At 38.3% G+C, this 19,776-nt stretch overlaps 2 protein-coding genes across 13 annotated transcripts in view; both read right to left on the bottom strand.

Moving 5' to 3' along the window:
* Positions 1-6,313: 6,313 nt before the first annotated feature.
* Positions 6,314-11,152, bottom strand: tmbim4 (transmembrane BAX inhibitor motif containing 4). The gene is made up of 7 exons (XM_083528163.1): positions 10,941-11,152; positions 10,564-10,672; positions 10,368-10,473; positions 9,523-9,556; positions 8,728-8,845; positions 8,593-8,638; positions 6,314-8,420 (listed from the first exon to the last, which is right to left on the bottom strand). The coding sequence occupies exons 1-7, from the start codon at positions 11,029-11,031 to the stop codon at positions 8,214-8,216; spliced, it is 711 nt and encodes a 236-aa protein (XP_083384289.1). The 5' UTR covers positions 11,032-11,152; the 3' UTR covers positions 6,314-8,213.
* A 4,392-nt stretch (positions 11,153-15,544) lies between these two features.
* grip1 (glutamate receptor interacting protein 1) overlaps positions 15,545-19,776 on the bottom strand; it is a 284,092-nt gene continuing 279,860 nt past the window's right edge. For all 12 annotated transcript variants that reach the window (XM_083528101.1, XM_083528096.1, XM_083528103.1 and 9 more), the window contains one exon: positions 15,545-18,519. In XM_083528101.1, coding sequence (XP_083384227.1) covers positions 18,265-18,519 — 255 coding nt within the window. In that variant the 3' untranslated portion in view covers positions 15,545-18,264. The remainder of the gene's footprint in view (positions 18,520-19,776) is intronic.

Genomic DNA, 19,776 nt, shown 5'->3' on the forward strand with positions numbered 1-19,776 from the left:
CAATATGAATCTGCTTTAAATTGCATATCTTTAAAATTAATTTTGTATCTTTTTTTTTTGATAGATTAATAAACTACAATAAGCAAAGAGGTACACTACACTAAGTATCATGTATACATTTTAACAACCACTTTTAAATTAGAAGTTCACATTACTTAATAGCCATTTGCAGTCAAGTGGGCATAGATTCTGGCCCAACATTTTATATTTTTGTTAAACAGAATGGTAAGGTTACCCAACAATGTGCCAAAATTTACTTATCAGTCTTAGTTAGGAGTATATTTTTAAGCACCAGCCTGCTGTTTTGTGTAAGGCTGTGTCATCTGAAAAGAATTTCCATGTTCAAATACCAGCCCAATAAAAGTGGCTAACTCCAACCACCTGCGATTAGTAATGAGAATACACACACACACACACACACACACACACACACACACGCACACACGCACGCACACGCACGCACGCACGCACGCACCAGTCCAGAGCTCTGATTCACCCTGCCATCCACCCTTATCTAATGCCCATACCGATCAGTTATACACATCCAAACCAGAAACCTACATACTTCCTGTACCTTCAATCCCACATGTGCTGTGTAAGTTAACTAAAAAACAAATGCAGGACCATTGCATTATTTTGAGTGACATAAAAAGCCGCACTTTTCCACCAGACACAAATATATACACTGAGACACTTCACACATTACACCAATCAACCCAAGTTCAGACATGTGGGGCTGTGGTCACTCATCCATGCTTCCCTTAGGTCAGACTAAGACCAAAATGTGGTCAGAGACCATAGGGGAAAATAAACAGTCAGTGGGGTGATTATTTGTGCTACTTTGTGGCACGCAGCAGCTCAGCCCATCACACTTGGCCTCTCGTACTGAGCTGAGCAACAGCAGGTCAACTTTTCCTTAATAACAATAACAAAAATAAGCTGTGGAATTTCAGCAATGCACCCACTAAATGGGATAGTAGTAACCCTGGACACGGAGTCTACATGATATAAGTTTCTTCTCAACATCTGGGTATCCTGCATGACGCAGATGCAGTCTGGGCTTGTCAGTAGTTATTCGGTTAGTTTGCTATTAGAACGGGTTGCTTTATGGTTCTTTGGATGGTTAATGATTCTGCACTTCTCAAAAGCTTCTACTTGGAAACATTTGTAAAAAGGAAACATTGAAGAACCTCAAACAGACAAACTGGAGGATCTTTATTTTATTTTTTACAAAAAGACAGAAATAATCTTGACAATGCTTCTGACTGTTGGGAAAGACCTAGACGTTTGTAGAGATTACAAATATTGGACTAAGTAGACAGTTTTTATCTAAATGCTACAAACTTTCTTTGTAAATACTAATTTGTGTAAACTACTTCCCTCAGACAATATTCAATTCTCAGAGTTACAGTTCAGTCAAGGGTTTTGGATAAAACATAAAAAAAAGAGAAAATAATACAGAAAACCACACTTCCTGATTCCAGCCACAAGTGGATTCCACAAAATCTTACACAAGAGATGAATTTATTCAACAAAAGACAGTTTGTGCTATGAGCTAACTAAGAAGAGAAGTACCAGAAAAAAAGATCAAATCGTCCTGACTACAGAAAACATAATCCCATAAAAAATTTAAAAAAAAAGTACTCTTTTTCTTACAGGACTTCCTCACTACAATAAACAGTCACCTCTGTGGCTAGTTCAAGGTCGAAGGAATGTTGAATTCTAGCACAGACTGGGGTATTGTAGTTTGGACTAGGGTTAGGGTTAGAGAAGCTGTGGAACACACACAGCCCTGTGTAAGGAGTATAAAATATTCAGCCTCTTCAAGGTCTTTCCATACAATAGATTACATTACATATTACATATAGAGACTCAGTTATTCTTCTCAGTTACAGCTTCCCTATAAGAGTGCAGATCATCTTAAACTAGCATTTTACAGAAATTTGACCCAAAAAAAACAATAGTTTTTTAAGTGTTTTAAATGCTTGTAACAATATTGTGTTAAAATAAAACTAGCGTATTCATATATTTAGTCTAAGAATATGACAAATCTGGCATGTCATTCATTTTTGCTCATTTTAATAAGGGCCATCATTTATTCTCGAGTTGACTTAATGCAAACTTTTAAAATGCGTGACTGATGTGCCATCAATGCAGAAGTGTGATATAGAAAACCCTGCAATTAGCTCCAGTATCTACAGTGATGCAAAAGTCATCTGACGATAGGAGAAATGAAACCAAAAGCTGTGTTCTGTCATAGGATTTTAATCCTTGTGTCTGCCCTGTGCTTCATGACTTATTCCCAGGATCACCTGTGTTCAGAATTAACTACTTGTCAGGCAAGTAGAAGAAAAGATTTTTATTACTTACCTTACCTTCTTAATAACTTTCTTATTACCACCAATTGTCATTGCATGCGTGTGAAAAAAAAAAGCTAATTTGAGTGTGAGACAATAATTTATTTTATATTAATGACTGTCCAATCCTCCCAGTCCAATACTGTAACATACTCCTGTGAGGGTTCGAGCCAAAGCAGATTTTCTTTAAGCCTCTTGGGGCAGTGTGCATGTATGAGTGTGCATATATGTGTGTGTGTCAAAAATTTAAATCATCCTCTTGACATTCAGGAGAAAGGCAGAATCAACAAAAGCAGACTCATTGAGCCACTGTGCCGCAAGGCTCCCACTGGAGTCGCAGTGAGAGAGAAACACAGAGACATCAAAGACTGGGTTGGAGAATAGATGGCCTAATCCAAGAGATCAGCACTGTCCCCATTCAAGCAGCCAAAAAATACAGAGAAAAGGTAGGATAATGGAGAGACACACCACTGCTGTTACACGCGCATGATAATCACAAAATAAGAAGAGCATAATGACCAGATGTACAGATGATTTCAGAAAATGATCGTCCCTTTAACGGATAAACGGGAGAAAATGAATGAATGAATGAATGAATGAATCGTCCCTTTAAAAAAAAAAAAACATGATTATATTACATGAGAACACTTTCCTTCAATTAAATTTAATGTAATTTCTTTTTATTGTGAAATAACAATGGCAACACATCAACCACTGAACAAGGAAGCAGGTGACATTTCAAGAGGGACACCATAAAACAAGCAGAAGAGCACATGCAGGAGAAAAATTGACTGAATTTTATGCTTGGATTCCACTAAAAAGGGCACAGAGAGGAGGTTAAATGCAGAGCTCCACAACCTCTTGGTGGGAAGGCCAAAAGCCCCCACTGCTTTGCTCTGGAGCTGCCAAGTAAGATCAGAGGGAAACCTGCTGTGCCGACATCACACAACACAACTCTCGAGCACAATGGAAAATATGCTTCAGATTAAAGTTGGTCAAATTAGAAAGGGGGAATTAAAAAGCAAGGGTGGAGATGAAACAAATCAAAAGCGAAAAAAAAAAAAAAAAAGCAACATAAAAGTGAATCCAGATTTGTGCTGGACAGACCCTGCAGACAGACTGAGCTACAATAGAGTGTGTTCATAAGGACAAAGAAAATGAAAATAAAAGTTTTTTAGAATACAGCAGTGAGCTGATATTGAATTGATTGAGCCATTAAAGATTGTGCTGGAGGGAGGCTAAGGAGTGTTAGTGAATAATATACGGATTATCTGCCAAAGACATTAGTCACAAAAGTCACTAAATCCCTGGAAGCCCATTTATACCAGCTGGGTTAATCCCTTAAAAAATGCAAGCGAAGGTATTAGCATTCTTGTTGTCCTATCTGCTGTTAACAGTAGCTTAGTTAGTTTCAAATTAGACCACCAAGAGTTATAAGAAAAATACAGCTAGAGGTATGAACATGCAAAGTATGGGTTGAATACATTTCAGCTCAGACTGCAGATTCACTGAGCCTAGAGGTGACAGTCCTGTCAGTGATGTACAGAATGAAATGACCATGAAGTTATTGTTTACACCAACAGTGACTGAAAAGGAGCACAAGAAAGACTATAAGACAGAAATAGAATAGCAGGTGTGAAAACTTGTAATGTAAACGTTCTTGATATATTTTTTTCCCCCTCAAAATGCCTTTGTTGAAGAATAAAATAATATTCAATCCAAACTGAAGTTTGTTAAAATAAGAATTCCAAATCTTTTTAGCTCATTCATTGGGATGTTATTGTAAACCTCTCTGATGGTTCAAGGCTCCTTTATATGTTTCCACACAGAAGATTTTATAAGAAGAGCTTTGTATTGTGTCATGTCCAAGACAAAGAAATTAAACATTCAGTACCAGTTCAGAAATAAGTACTATTAAGTAAAGTACTATTAAGGAAGTGGCAGCCCAGTGGTTACTAATCGGAAACTCGAGGAACCTTCTGTGCTTCAGGGGTGCTATATCATGGCTGCCCCTGACCTCTGACCTCCGCTTAAGATATACAAAGAAAGAATTTCACTATAATGTATATGTGAGAAGTAAAAAAAAAAAAAAAAACATTTAAGTGTATTGTATTGCTCTGATGTATAAAGATAAGAATGTGTATTGAACACAATGTTTTGCAAGAACATGGACAACAGTGTGGTCTGTACTGTCTAAGCAAGTGTGTAATGGTGTGGTAGGATCACAGCGAGGTTATACTGTGGAAATGAACACTAGTGTGTGTGTGTGTGTGTGTGTGTGTGTGTGTGTGTGTGTGTGTGTGTGTGTGTGTGTGTGTGTGTGTGTGTGTGTGTGTGTGTGTGGGCCTTGTGCACATTAGCTGGAGTGAACATGTAAGTACACAGGATGCTCTCTCGCTCTCTTTCTTTCTTCCAGAATGTGCTGCCACTTGAGAGACAAAACCATGAAGATCAAAGCCTTACTCTCATCCCACAAGAATTTCTAAGTTCCCCATCCTCCTCAAAAACACCATCCAGCCTGGAATTTTAAGTGGATTTTATCTTTTAGGAACCTCCAGAAAAGGGTTTTGAGTAGAACGGATGTCTCATTGTGACCCTTTAAACAAACAAGGACCACACTCAGACTTAGGAGTTCTCTCTCTCCCCTTCACACAGACACACCATTTTAAACAGACAGTCTGATTTGTTCTGTCTCTCCAATAGAAGAAGGTAAGTAGTCATACACAAGACTGTTCTTTAGTGCAGGGAATGTGCACACACCTTCCTGAAATGACACTAATATGGTCAGGAAATACTTTCACACATACCGTGGCTTGAAATGTTTTATATTTGGGGTGGTTACGCCCCCGTGTGGACAAAACGGAAGTGAATCAAGTAATTAGCATTTTGCATTTTCCACCCAAAGCTAAGTATGGCTAAGACTTGTGTCCTAATAAAAGCACTGCTTTTATCAGTGGGATTAGAAATTAGTGAAGCCCACTACAAAGTTTAAAGTTAAGTTAAAATTTGAATTTATGGTTCAGAAACATCAGAATCCCTATCAAATCCATTGCAAAAAGATATGTACAGAGCAATCAGATGATGATAATGGAATGAGATTGCTCACAAAATAAGCTCGGGGCAAATCAAGGAAATTTGTGGATGGAATTTGCTTTCTGAATTCACTTTCTAATTCATAAATACATTTCATTTATAAACAGACATCTGGACTGGGTTACAGGAATATTGTGTAAAAAATAATAATAAAATGAAGTTGTGTAGTAAATGTGGATGAGGGGCATAAGACTTGTGTGTATATATATATATATATATATATTAAAAAAAAAAAAAAAAATCCAACAAGTAACAAAAAAAACCAAAAAAATGACACTGAAATTGTTTTGCTCTATGCAGTTGTTTTGAAAGGTAAAAATGATATTTGTTATATGTAAATTACAATACAGTGAAATTCTTTCTTCGCAATATTAATAACTTATTCATTCCTTGTCCAATTTCATGTTTATCATTTTATTACTATTATTACTTTTATTATAACTTTTTTTTAATAACTTTTCTGGAAATATGACAAATGTAGTGTGCCTATCTTGTGTATGCATTTTATGCCATCTCATGAATTTATCCATTAATCCATAAATACCAAAAACCAAACTACCTATTAATATTATAAACAGAATATTGAAGATGACCTATTATTAAATGTTATCTGTAACAAAGTCTGCAGCGCTGATGAAGCTCTAACGCATGTGAATGGACGCAAAACAGAAAGTCGAGTTGTCCCACTGTGTGCTGGTTATGCAGTGAGGCTCATTGTTTATGTAACTGTGTAATAACTTGCAAATAATCTTTCACTCTTTCTGGTTAGACAAAAATGCATTAAAAAAAACCTACATATCATACATCATTTTTACAGCAACCTTTTTGTACAGCATTGTGAAATAAATGCGAACGACATGCCGAGTTAAATATTTAATATATCATCAGAATTTTAATCCCCACAAATGAAAATACACTAATACATCAAATTAATAACATGCTTCACCACTAAACTACCATTTCCCCAATATTGCACGTATAGGCATGTTAATAAATTGGAAATAATTGGTAGGTAAACATTACATTATATTCACAATAGGAGAATTTTAAATACATCATATACATATATGTGAGACGTCACACTGAACAGAGAAACAAGTTCAAAATGAACTCACTGATCCGTCTCTGTCTAAAGACATATTGTAGAGATCTGAATCATTCACACGTGTTTTAAATATTTTTCAAATGATATTTGAAAATAAAATAATCATTATTTCTTAATTCGATGTCTATAAAGCAGCATTTTAAAGATCGAGTTTTCCTAAACCTTCTTAGTGCTGCATTTCATCCTAAACATGATTTGAAACATTTCTTCTGGGACATCACCAGGCCCTTTTTAACACTCTGCTGCTCCACAGGACATCTACAATAATAATCTTCTGCAGATCAACAATTAGCAGCTGTACAGAGGAACACTTTCAGTTCAATTCTGTCACAGACAATTTCTAAATGATACTGATTAGGTTTGATTCATTCAGACAGAAATGATTCAAAGCCACCTCGTTCATTATAAGCATACCGAATCAGAAAATATACACAATCACATGGTCTTCAGTGAATCGGTGTCGTTAAAAGTGACATTTCTGTTCCTGCCTTAACGTTAAAACGTCTTCCCAAAAAAAAACAACAAAAAAAACACACACAACATCAAAAGACCTGAACCTTTGATCACAGATGGTCTGTAGATCTGTCAATAATGATCTGGAGGGAGATTAAAGTGTGAGCAAATCATTGTGTGTGTTTCAGGAAATCAGGAAAAAGAATGTGGGGAAAGTGGATGTGTTTATGTTTTCTAGCCTTATAACAAATTTCGCATATTTAAATTAAGTCTAAAAGAATGTGTTTGTCTTCATGACAAAAAAAAAGAAAATTCTGAATAATATTCATTATTAAAGTGATGATCAAATATTTGAGCATATCACTGAATCTGTTATTATGCAATACCAAATGATATACTATATTCTACTATAGTCACTAATCATTATGTAAACGATTTTCTTCAGAAACTGGCGCAATTTAATTTGTAAATGATGACAGTGACAGAATTTGTGTAAATCAATTTAGCTTATTTACATCAATTTAAAAATAAAACATTTTTATTCACTGCTGTCTGTCCCTGAATTTAATTATAATCGATAATCAATTCAGAAATGTTGCCTTGATTCTTTTGATTCATTGCCCTTTTAAATCGATTCAGCAATCCAAGCTATCCTGTGGCCACAGCCCTTTTTAACAGAATGATCAACTAAAAATATACAGAGGTTGTAAGATATTACACAGGGTGCCAGTTTATCAGGTACACATACCCACATGCACACTTTTGGTCATTCTGATGTACAATTACAGACAACACTGTCTTCTTGTGGTCCTCCTACATTGCACTGGGTACAGCAAGGACAGAATGAACTGGGTGTAGCGCACACACTGTATACTGCTTAATCATTATCTCTAGTAAAGCATTACTATGACTCTTCACTGTAGATCTATTTTTAGAATTAAGTTCATTCCTAACACAACAAAAAAAAGTTTCTTTCTCTCTCATATCAATATGCATTTTTAGCCAAACCTTTTTTTTTTTAAGAAATCCCTAATATACAGAAATAGTAAGGAAGGTGTGCCTAATAAACTGTCTAGTCTTTTTCACTTAAAAAAAACCAAACAAAAAAACCAAACAAATTCATATGTATGTTCTTTTTTAGAGACATCGCAAACAGAAAATCACCTGCACCAGCTTACAGAAGAAAGAGCATGCAGATTCTCCTCTCAGTTCTTCTTCATGGAGTCGAGGATGCGCAGGATGTGGAGGAAGAGGTTGACTATGTCCAGGTAGAGGTTGATGGAGGCCAGGATGTGCTCCTCGGGTGACAGCTTGCGCATCAGAACGTGCGTGTCGTAGATGATGAAGCCGCAGAAGAGCAGTGCGCCGGCGCCGGCACACACCATCTCCAACGTGTCGTTGTAGAAGAAAATCTAGTGTACAACAGGAGACATAACGTCAGTAAAAAACAGGGCTGGATTACAGTCAGGAGATTTCAGGAGTGCTGAAATTCAGTTTGACCAAAGAACACTCAGACAACATGTTTCATTGCATGAGTCTCGCTGAAAGAAGAGAAATCATGAATGATAATCGTGAAGCTCTCACCCTCATTAAACTGGCAATGATTAGAATCCACAGGCCGGCAAACAGCCTAAAAACGGAACAGATAGAGATCAGTATAAATATCTGTCCCATACATACAGTGACAAATATGAGCTGTAGAGAGAGAGAGAGAACTACCCAGCTCCGAGCTTGCTGAAGTCCCGTTTGGACTGGAGTGTGTAGGCAGTCAGGCCAACAAAGACAGCAGATGTGAGCACGAAGGCCTGGAACACCACCGAGTATTCATAAAACGTCACTGAAAAAACAGGAGAAAAGGCATTAAACACAATATCGTGCAGATGTAGACAACAAATGCTTCCATCTTGTCTCACAAATCATCACAATGTTAGATACTGGGTTTGTTCACTGCACAACTGAGGCATAAATATTAAACAGAAATCACAAGAGTGCTGCAGATTATTTCAGTACATCCGTCACCTGCTGAGAAACAAAACAAGCACATGATTTTTTTAGTTCTGACAGCAGAACTGAAACAACTTCAAAAGGAAATCAGCCCCTCTCCATTATTTAACCTTTTACCAAGCTGGAGGAAAAATCCATGACTTCACTGACCACTAAATGCAAAAGGATTCACCAGTGGGCATGTAATCATGCAAACAAAACATGGTCATATTACAGTCATTTCATCTAATTGTTTCACACTGAGTGAGCCGAAGACCTTGTGTGTAATATGAATATAAAACATATGATACAATGTCAATTTTCATGTTCAATAAAGACAATAAGCGAAACGAGCCTCAAAATATTAACGTGCTTCCACTTTACATACCAAATCTAAGAGATGAAATACTGAGAGAAAGGTTTGTTTTTGAGGAAACATACAGCCTGTCATCAAAACCAATTTAAAAGGATGTATCTTAAGTGCAAAATGTATGCTCTATTACAGCTAAGAGTAAAATAGAAGAAACTTACCAGTTGTTCCTACAGACACGGCCTCCAGCACCGTCTACAACAGAAAACTGTATTAGGCTCCATTTTCTGACATTTATGAAATATCCAGTTACATATTCATCCATTCATGAATAAAGAACTTACCTGATTGAAAAGGGACAAGAGATACATTTATAATTAACCAGTAAATATTAGTTTATGGGCAGAAACAATCTGTAAGGGTTTGAAAAGATTATCTTTTGTTTTATAGTGCTATGGACACAGTTTAAATGTAAACAAATATATCTTTAAACATTTTCACCCATTCATGCGAATCTCGAGATGTGTAAATAATCTCAGACCCAATGAGCTTATTTCAGTGTAAACTGATGATGTGATACAGAAGGTTGTTAGCAGCTGGCCGTAATACATTGTTTTCAAGGGAAGTATCGCTAAACTTGCACTTCCTTCTAGAGCTTTTTAATGTCGAAAAATTAGGTTAGGATGCGGCGCTCTCACCGCTGCGGCCCGGGTTCAATACCCGGTCAGGGAACCAACCCTAGCCATTAAGGTTGCACAAGCCCGGATAAATGGGGAGGGTTGCGTAAGGAAGGGCATCCAGCGTAAAAACATGTACCAAATCAAAACATGCGGATGGTCCGCTGTGGTGACCCCTAATGGGAGGAGCCAAAAGAAAGTTTTAGACTTTTGAGAACCCCATGAAAAACCCTTTGCCACCAGACAGAGTTTCGTCTGCTATCAGACTATAAATCCGTACAGATTGTCAGCTCCGTACTCTCAATCACCTTCAGTTATTCGATCTGGATTAGATAGAAACCTGACTGTGAATGCAAATACATTGTAAATGACGGCTCGACACTACTCACAAATCCCAGGAGTAAATAAAGGTTGACGGGATGCTGGTGGCGATAAATGGCCAGAGCAATGATCAGAAACAGAGATCCAACCGCAGACAGCAGGACGAGTAAGGGACTGGGGAGACAACAAAAAAAGACAAAAGACTAAATTAACATGATCTGTAAGGCTTTAGGATTTAATGAACATGCATGTGTTTTGTTTTACCATGAATGTACAAAGTTTTTGATGGGCTCACAGAACATGAACAGGGCAGACAGAGCTGTAGTCAGGATGATCTGGATGGACAGGATTGTGTACACTTTGCGTAGGAAATCTACAGGGGAGCAATCAATAACACAAGAAAACCACGTGACTGGGTTGCTAATCAGATGCTAATCACGTGACGCGTCTAAATTAATGCTCTAGAAATCAACCACAAGACAGAATCAACCACAATGGCATTTCATCCGGATATTAATTTTCCAGGCACAATTCATCAAATGATTTAAACAATACGCGTTAAACAAAATCGCATTTTTTTTTATTTAGCTACGCCAGTTGGCCGAAAATTAACCAGTTAAAAAGATCATTTTCTCGCTCACCCATGCGGATATGTACACTCGCCGTCGCGACATTCGTGCCATAATTGAAATCGTCCTCAATGGAGGACCGAGGATATTTTTCTTGGTTCATTTTTGCTTGGTTTCTTGTCTAATGGCTGAGCGACGTGTAAACAAGCGGCACTTCCTGGTTTTCTCTAATTCGGCTTTCTTTTTCGTTCGGTTTGAACCGCTTTGAAGGTTTTTACCGCCGTCTAGCGGTGGACATAGAGTAGTGCGTCTCTTTTCTTCTTTATGTTGCTACCGTTAGGGGTCGCCAAAGCGGATCATCTGTCTATATAGTACATACCACTGTCCTCTACATCTGCTTCTTTCAAACCAACCACCTGCATGTCTTCCCTCATCACATCTATAAACCTCCTCCTTGGCCTTCCTCTTTTCCTCCTTCCTGGAGAGGTGGTAGCTTAGTGGTTAAGACTAAGGGTCCAATGTGAATTCAAATTTCATCCACACCAAGCTTCCACTCTTTGGCCAATGAACAAGGCCCTTAACCCATAATAAATTAGATAAATGTAAGTCGCTCTGGATAAGGGTGTCTACTAAATGGCATAAATTTAAATGTAAATGCCTGGCGGCTCCATCCTCAGCATTATTCTACCGATATACCCCATGCCCAACCTACCCATTCCCCCACCTCCCCAAAACATCTTAATCACACCTCTCTCACCTTGTCTCCATAAAGTCCCACCTGCTCGGTCCCTCTAATGAACTCATTTTTAATCCTGTCCATCGTGGTCACTCCCAACAAAAACCTCAACACCTTCAGCTCTGCTACCTCCAGTTCCGCCTCCTGTCTTTTACTCAATGCCACTGTCATACAACATCTCAGGTTCTCACCACAGTCCTATAAACTTTCCCTTTCACTCTTGCAGATACTCTTCTATCACAAATCACTCCTGCTATCACTCTTCTTCACCCACTCCACCCTGCCTGCACTCTTTTCTTCACTTCTCTAACACACTCTCCATTACTTTGCACTGTTGACCCCAGGTACCTGAACTCCTCCACCTCTTCTCCCTGCAACCGCACCACTCCACTGCCCTCCCTCACATTCACACACACGTACTCTGTCTTTTCTCCTACTGACTTTCATCCCCCTTCTCTCCAGTGCGTACCTCCACCTCTCCAGACTCTTCTTCACCTGCTCCCTACTCTCACTACAAATCACAATATCATCCGGAAACATAGTCCAAGGAGACTCCTGTCTGACCTCGTCCTTCAACTTGTACACGGAGTATTACTAGAGTAAATAAATAAAGCTGAGGTTCAGATGCAACAAAACTGCACCTTCTGTATATTTTGTACATAAATCAGACTAATAAATCAGTTAATAATGAGCTCTGAAATGAACATCTGCCCACCTTTTTTCTTTTTCACCTCTACAGTAACTGCATGAGGATCATCTGGTTAGTTTTTGTCGGCCGTGTGAACCAGAGTTCTCAGCATTGTGGTGTTTATTGAGACAAACATCTTATGCATTTAAATATAGAATCCCAACATGTAAAACATATCTTCAGGGTGTTAAAGGGAGGAACTGTCACCTTTATTAATATTCATTTGTTTGTTTATTTATTAATTCGTTCATTCACTCAACTGCAATCTTTTAATTCAGCTTAGTGTTGAGGTGGATCCTGTCCCCATCCTAGAATATGTTTTTTCACAGTCATTTTCAGTCATTTCGGGGGGAGTGGTGGCTCCAGCAGTTAAGGCGCTGGGTTGCCGATCGGAAGGTCTGGGGTTCAAGCCCCGGTATCGCCAAGCTGCCACTCTTGGGCCCTTGAGCAAGGCCCTTAACCCTCTATGCTCCGGGGGTCCCTCACAAGGAAAATATCAAGGTCCGTGACGTCGGAGTGACGTGGGGCCGCCTTCCCGTGGGCTCACCACCTGCAGGAGGGACCGTAAGGGACCCCGCGACCTGAATTACGGATAAGCGGGAAAAAAAAAAATGAATGAACAGTCATTTTCACAGTCCACTTACTGATGTTTTTGGAAGATGGATTGCAGCCTGGGTTTCTGGAGGACACTTTGCATGGACTGAACCTGAGCTCAAAATGGTGACCCTGGACCTATGAGAAAGCAACGATACCAACCCCACTATTAATATATTTTTAGTTATATATGAAATACATCTCTTGATTCAAACCTTTGCCCTCAGCTGTATATTTCACACACTGTTAATGCCTGCCGGCAATAAGTCTTGTGTGTGAACGCCTCCCCTTCCTTCTTACAACACGGTATCTTCCATAAATAACTCCAGCATTTGAGAACAAGCTTGTACTAAGCTCTTTACATCAATAGGAGCTGTAATTACTTTGTAGTAAAGGAAGATTAGAGCAAACCATTAGCTAACAATGTCTCCCTCTAAATATACGTCTTCCACTCTAAATATATCAAAGATGCAGCGTTAAATAGTCAGTAACTTAAAATACTATACATCTATATACTTGAATTTATACTCTGTGATCACTTTCTGAGGTAAACACTGTAATTGTACACCTGGAACCAGGCCTATAGAATGAATGTACCTAAAAACTACCAACAAGCAGTGTTTGTTTCTCCAAGTCCGGGGGGGGGGGGGTGGGGGGGTAATGTGGGAACAATTTCATCCCATTTGCCACATTTTTGTCAGAAAACTATTTAATAACTTCTTGGTTAAGACAAACTTTTCTATTGCCTAAAGAATTTCAATATTATGTTCAAATGACTGTTTTCCTTTATGAACTGTGATAATTACAAAGGCCATTGCTTTTTCTTTTGGAAAAAAAAGGTCCCAAATTGTCCATTAGGACGAGCCAAAACTGATCGTGTGATTCATTTATTTTTTAAGTTTAGCTTCCAGCAGTGGAGCAGACGCCAGAAAAACTATCCGAATGCCTTTAGATTATAAACATAACAATCAAACCTAAAAAATACAACTAGATCAGAGAGAAAGTTTCCATGATTGGATTATTTTTGGTTTTGTGTGGGTAGACATAGATGTTAGATGCCATGCTTGCTTTCTGCTTTGTTCTGATAATGGTGGTTGATGTTAATCAGATGTAGACAATACTACTGGTGTAATAGGGATATCTGATTACTGTCTGTACACAAAATAAGTAGGGTGTGGTATTATACACATTCAAAAGCTTTATTTGGAAAGACATCGTGTACACGATTCATATAAATGTTCAGTAGTAGTTCAGTAAAACGTTCCAGTGTTTCAATTTTATTATTTTAATTAAGTTTGCACAGATCGAATGAACTGAGACTCTTCTTCCCGCCTTCATATATTTCAAAATCCATCTCTCTCACCATTAAACATTCCAGGACCATGTGTGTCAGGTGGTGCAGTATCTCCTCTGCACTAGCAAGCCACAAGTAATTACTTTTGTGTAATAAATCCAGTTTAGAAGAAGCAGCTCTCTGATGAAGCATTAATAGATGAGTCAGTGCTTTAAACACAGCTTGAATAACGTTGCAAACTACCGAAAATTATTCAAACTGAATGGTTAAATGTATCACAATCAGATCAGTATAGACACCATGATGTTTTTTTTTTCTGTATTCCCAACTTTCCTAAGCCCCGCCCCTCTGAGCTCATGTTCTTGCCCTTTTTAATATTCCAGGTCTGGCCGAAGTGTTCTTATCTTGGCTCAATTTTTTCGACTCTGACCTTTTGTATTGCTGCTCAACTTTCACAGCTTTTAAAGGCTGTAGTTGTGAATGTCCACTAGGGGGCACAAAATACTCAGGACAGCAGGAGCTGTTTCAATTTCACAGACTTGACCGCACATCATCTTTAGTAACTGCTTTATGCTGGTAAAGATCACAGTATATCTGCAGCATATCCCAACAGGACCTGGTGTGAGGCAGAGACACATCATGTCAATGCAGAGCATTTTTGTGTCAAGGGTTTCTATAAACAATATCTTCTGGCCTTAACTTTTTTTTCCCAAGAATATGTATTAAATTGTTTTCAGTAGTCACTTGTCTTCATTTCATAGAATTTCTGTGTATGTTAAGAGTTTCGTTCCAATCATATTTAAGCATATTTTGGAATCCGCCGTCAGGTCTTCAAAATCAATAGTGCAGACACCTGTGGCATAAAGTACATGTTGCTTGATTTTTGAGTTGGTGACACTCGGACCATCCAGCAGGCGTATAATAACGTCAGCATTTTCACTTCCCAGTTCGCAAACTGATGCACTTGAGCTTTTTGAAATGAGCTTTTTGAAGTATCAGAGGTGTGGCTTGAGGGGGATTTGCTTTTGAGGATCATAATCGTGCTACTTACAAATCAGTGGTGGCAGACCTTTAAATACTAAAACTTTCTCCTTCATGGTTCTTACAAGATTAGGTTTCCCAAATAAAAATTGCGAAAGCACTTCTTACTGGACTCTCAGATCCCTGCAGACGCAGCTGGATTATATCCTGTGAGACTTTCTAATCTCACCTGCACAATCCTTTCACAGCATCTTAATTTTCTTACAGGACCTTTCTGAAAGGGTAAAAAAGCAAGATAAACGGTGTGCTGGAAAAAGGCAAAAGTAAAAAAAAAAAACGAGTGTCAATCAAGAATAAAACAACACGTCAGCAGGATTCGTCCACTCGGTATAGCTTTTTTTTTTTATTGTTTTACTTTTTTCATTGGCCATATAAAGTTTTACAGCTGTAGGAATCCCCAAAGTTATACATAGACGATAAATATCATGCTAACAAAGTATTAAATTTTGTACAAAAATACTTTACAGCTCATAATGCCTGTCCATTAGAAATAAAAATACAATATTTCAGGGACCTAACAGTGAAATTGAGTCTTTAATTCATCATACAGTGAAAATGGATACCCACTATTTTAATTGGCAGTGCTTAAATCCACAGAAAATTATTATAAAAAAACAAAATCTGAATGAGAACAAACAAAAAGGATATAAAAAAACAACAACAAAAAATAAAACGCGCATGTGTCTACACATTATATCTGCAGTAACACAGTGTTAAAACTGTCATGAAAAAGACGTCTATCGGACGTTATAATGCTTACAGAGGAAAAACTTGACCGTGACGGGCGTAAAAAAATAATGTTAAAACGTAAAAAAAAAACAAAAAACGACAACAGAAGATCTCAAATCCAGTGCATGAGATCAGGGAATGAACCCGTACCTGAAGTGACAGAACACAGTTGCTCCAGAATCAAAAAGTCTCTAAAGAAATGCAGGTGAGCGACGCCCTGATGAAGGGATGATCAGTAATTAGACTGGACCGCTCATGTGCCATTTTAAATAGTGAGTAGTCTAGAGTGTGTGAACACAGACAAGTCACAGTTCACACGCACATATATGTGCACACACACACACACACACAGGTGACACACACACACACACACACACACACAAGTGAAGTATGTGCTGCCAAAAGCAGTAGTTTTACCTTTTTCTAATGTTTTTTTCTTTTGAATAAAGCTACATCATGTTATATATATATATATATATATATATATATATATATATATATATATATATATATATATATATATATATATATATATATATATATATATATATATATATATATATATAAATGAAATGTTTTTTCGTTGTCATTCTGACATGATTTAACACTCAAGTGCCACTGTCTTTTTTTTTTTGTTTGTTTGTTTCTCTTTACAAATAGTTTGTACACCCTTTGGGCGAATGCCCTCTAAAAACAAACAAAAAAACCCCTAAAAACTTAAACACATTAAACATACAAAACCATACCAGTACCACATACAGTAGATTAGTATAAGTTCATATTCACTTAAACAAGGGAGGACTATAGACTAGAAGTTGTTTTTGGGCTGCTTGTGTCTTTCAGCTTCATGCTCCCTTTTTTTTTGTTTGTAATTTTTTTATATTAGTGGTGGTTAAAAAAAAATCCCAAACACTCATGTTTGGAATGAGGATTTCGCTATTATGCTGACACATTGTGTTACCTTGTAATGAGTCTGGCTGATGTGGGACTGTTCTCTGCAACACCTCAAGGCCCTTAAACACTGATCCTGCTTTCCACTGTCCAAAACAGCAGGCATGGGAGAAGGACACTCTGGACTTTATATTTGGTCTCTCTGCTTTGTGCTAGCAAAAGACATTTCCCCACAAAAAAGTGATGCGAAGCCTGGGGAATGGTTTACGTTCTGCTTTCACCACATATGTAACAAAAATGGTGAAACCAAAATACTACATATTTTTGTCTTCGCAAATCCTCTTAGAAGAGTACAAGCTGATTGCTTAATGCACCGTCTTCATCACTCAGGCTTCACACACACCTCATAAAAATAGACTTCTGTCTTTGAGAAAAGGTGCCCAAGGCAAGCACCGCCTCTTTACCATCATGGTGAAATGATCAGAATTCAATATGGCATTAAGGTTCAAACATTTGACCCAATAACAAATAATGACCTTTTGATGATCTTGTTTTTTGTTTTGTTTGTTTTTTTTAGTGTTCGTTTGTCTGTACAGTCACACTTCTACCATTATAAAATAGTTCACAAAAGGTCTCATGCATGGTGCAACCCAACCCACTGGGGCTGACTAGCGTTTTACCATTTTGTGGAAAATCAGGTGCACGTTGCTGAGCTCGTGCTGAACGTTATTTCCTGCTGAGTGAAACATCACGTGGCGTCACTTGTGAGGAATAACAGCAGAGGGGAGTGTCCACAGTATGTATACACACACACACACACACACACACACACACACACACACACACAAACACACAAACACAAACATACACACAAAAGAAAGAAGGCGAAGGGAGAAGAGAAGAACAGCTGAGGTGAGAACAAACAAAATACAGAATGTGAAAACTGCTCTGGCTGAGCCTCACAGGAGAAAGTCCTGTTTACTCACACACAGATACGTAAGAATGTACACACACACACCCACACACACACATACACACACACACCAGCCAGTCCGTAATCATGTGTAAACGTCTTGAAGATTCCCTTTGCTTCTTTTGCTTGTTTTTTTTCTGTTAAAACTTTGATTGGCAATAAAAACGAGGGATGGCACTGGTTCAGTTTTTCGATTTTCATACCATTTTTCTCAAAAGTCCCTCTGCAACCACCAGTGTCATTTTCACAGAAGTAAACACAAAGGCAGCAGAGGACCCCTGTCAGTGTGTGTGGCTCATGCTGTGGCTCAGGGAAGAGACTGTGTGTGGTATATGCCAGAAGAGCTCCAGCTCACTCCAGCAAGGGGAAGTTGTGTCTGTCGGGAGGAGTTCACTTAGCACCATGAGGAGCACTTGAGCCTGTGCTGGGGAGAGTGTGGATTGGGTTCTGCTATAAGGTCTTGTTGGGGTCTCTGCCCTCTGACCCCACAAGCCTGGAGTTCTGTTGTGTCGCCTCCTGCAGGAGAGGCTCGACTGGGTCAGTCCAGCCCACAGGCTCCTCGCAGGGAAGCTGGTTCAGTTCTGTGGGCGAGGTTGAGGCTGAGGCTGGGTTTCGGCTGATCACCAGGTCCAGCTTGTTCCCCGATTCAGCTATCAGAGGAACCACCAAGCAGCAGTCAAAGTCTCTAGTTCGGACATGGTTGATCTGTAACAGGAAAACGCATGCTGCATCAAACTCACTAATAGCTTCAGACCAAGAACTAAAAAAAACCAAAACATTAAAACTAAGGATTTTAGATATATTAAAATAACCAGGTAATTTTTTTGGGATAAATGTCTTGTCTATTCTAATTTATTATTTTATATTATATTATATTATATTATATTATATTATGTTATGTTATATTATATCTAAACTGTAAAATGACTCAAAGGTGGACGTTTGGTGAGGCTTTATAATGTATGATGTCCACATTGAGCTCTATTTAATTTAAAATGGTTTTATTTCATTACCAGCAAAAGAATATGCTGAAAGTGTTTGCATAAAATGACCTATTCATACTGTTCATAAGTATGAATTACAGTGACATTTAGAAAATGAATAACAACATTTATACATCCCTAGAGGCTGCTGATGTAGAAAATGTTCAAACTCAATAGCCTCAATTGTATTTCTCTCAGTTTTTACACTTAAACAGAAAATCGGAGCACTATGCTAACGAGACCTTTGGTATTTAAGCTAACATGGGACAAAGCCATTGTTTGGCAGCGCATTGCATCATTTCCCTTTCTTTCTCTTCCTACACTGTCTAAACAAGAATTTGATCTCAGATTGTACATTATTTTCACTATACCACCAGGCACAACACTGACAATGCTGTTAAACCTGGAGAAAGGCTTGGCCTGGGAGATTTCACAGCTTCTACACAGGTTCTACCACAGCTAAAGCTCCTCGTGCTGAATTTGGGCTAAATGTGAACTGAGGCAAACTGTTTGAGGACATATGAATTGATCTAAAAATAGCACAGACATCTGATGGGCCAAACATATTAATCACAGACTCATTCTGATTAATACACTACAGCCAAAAGTTTGCAGACACCTAGTCATAAGTATTGTATGTGCTTTTTGAGCATGGCATTCCACAATTAGTCCCAATTTGCTCTTATAATTTCCTCCACTCTTCTGGGAAGATGTTCCACTAGATTTTGAAGTGTGCTTGTGGACACTTGTGTTCATCAGCCACAAGGGTGTTAGTAAAGTCAGGTACTGATGTAGGTGAGGTGAGGAGGCCTGGGGTGCAGGCAGTGTTCAAATTCATCATATAGCAGGCTGCTTATGATCTTCCTTTCCAACCCATGCAAACAATATCTTCATGGAGCCCGTTATGTGCACAGGGGCATTGCCATGCTGGAACAGGTTTGGATTTCCAAACAGAAGTGAACACAAACTTTTATTGTAC

This window comes from Silurus aristotelis (genome assembly GCF_946808225.1).
Source record: "Silurus aristotelis genome assembly, chromosome: 24".
In the NCBI taxonomy this organism is placed as follows: Eukaryota; Metazoa; Chordata; class Actinopteri; order Siluriformes; family Siluridae; genus Silurus; species Silurus aristotelis.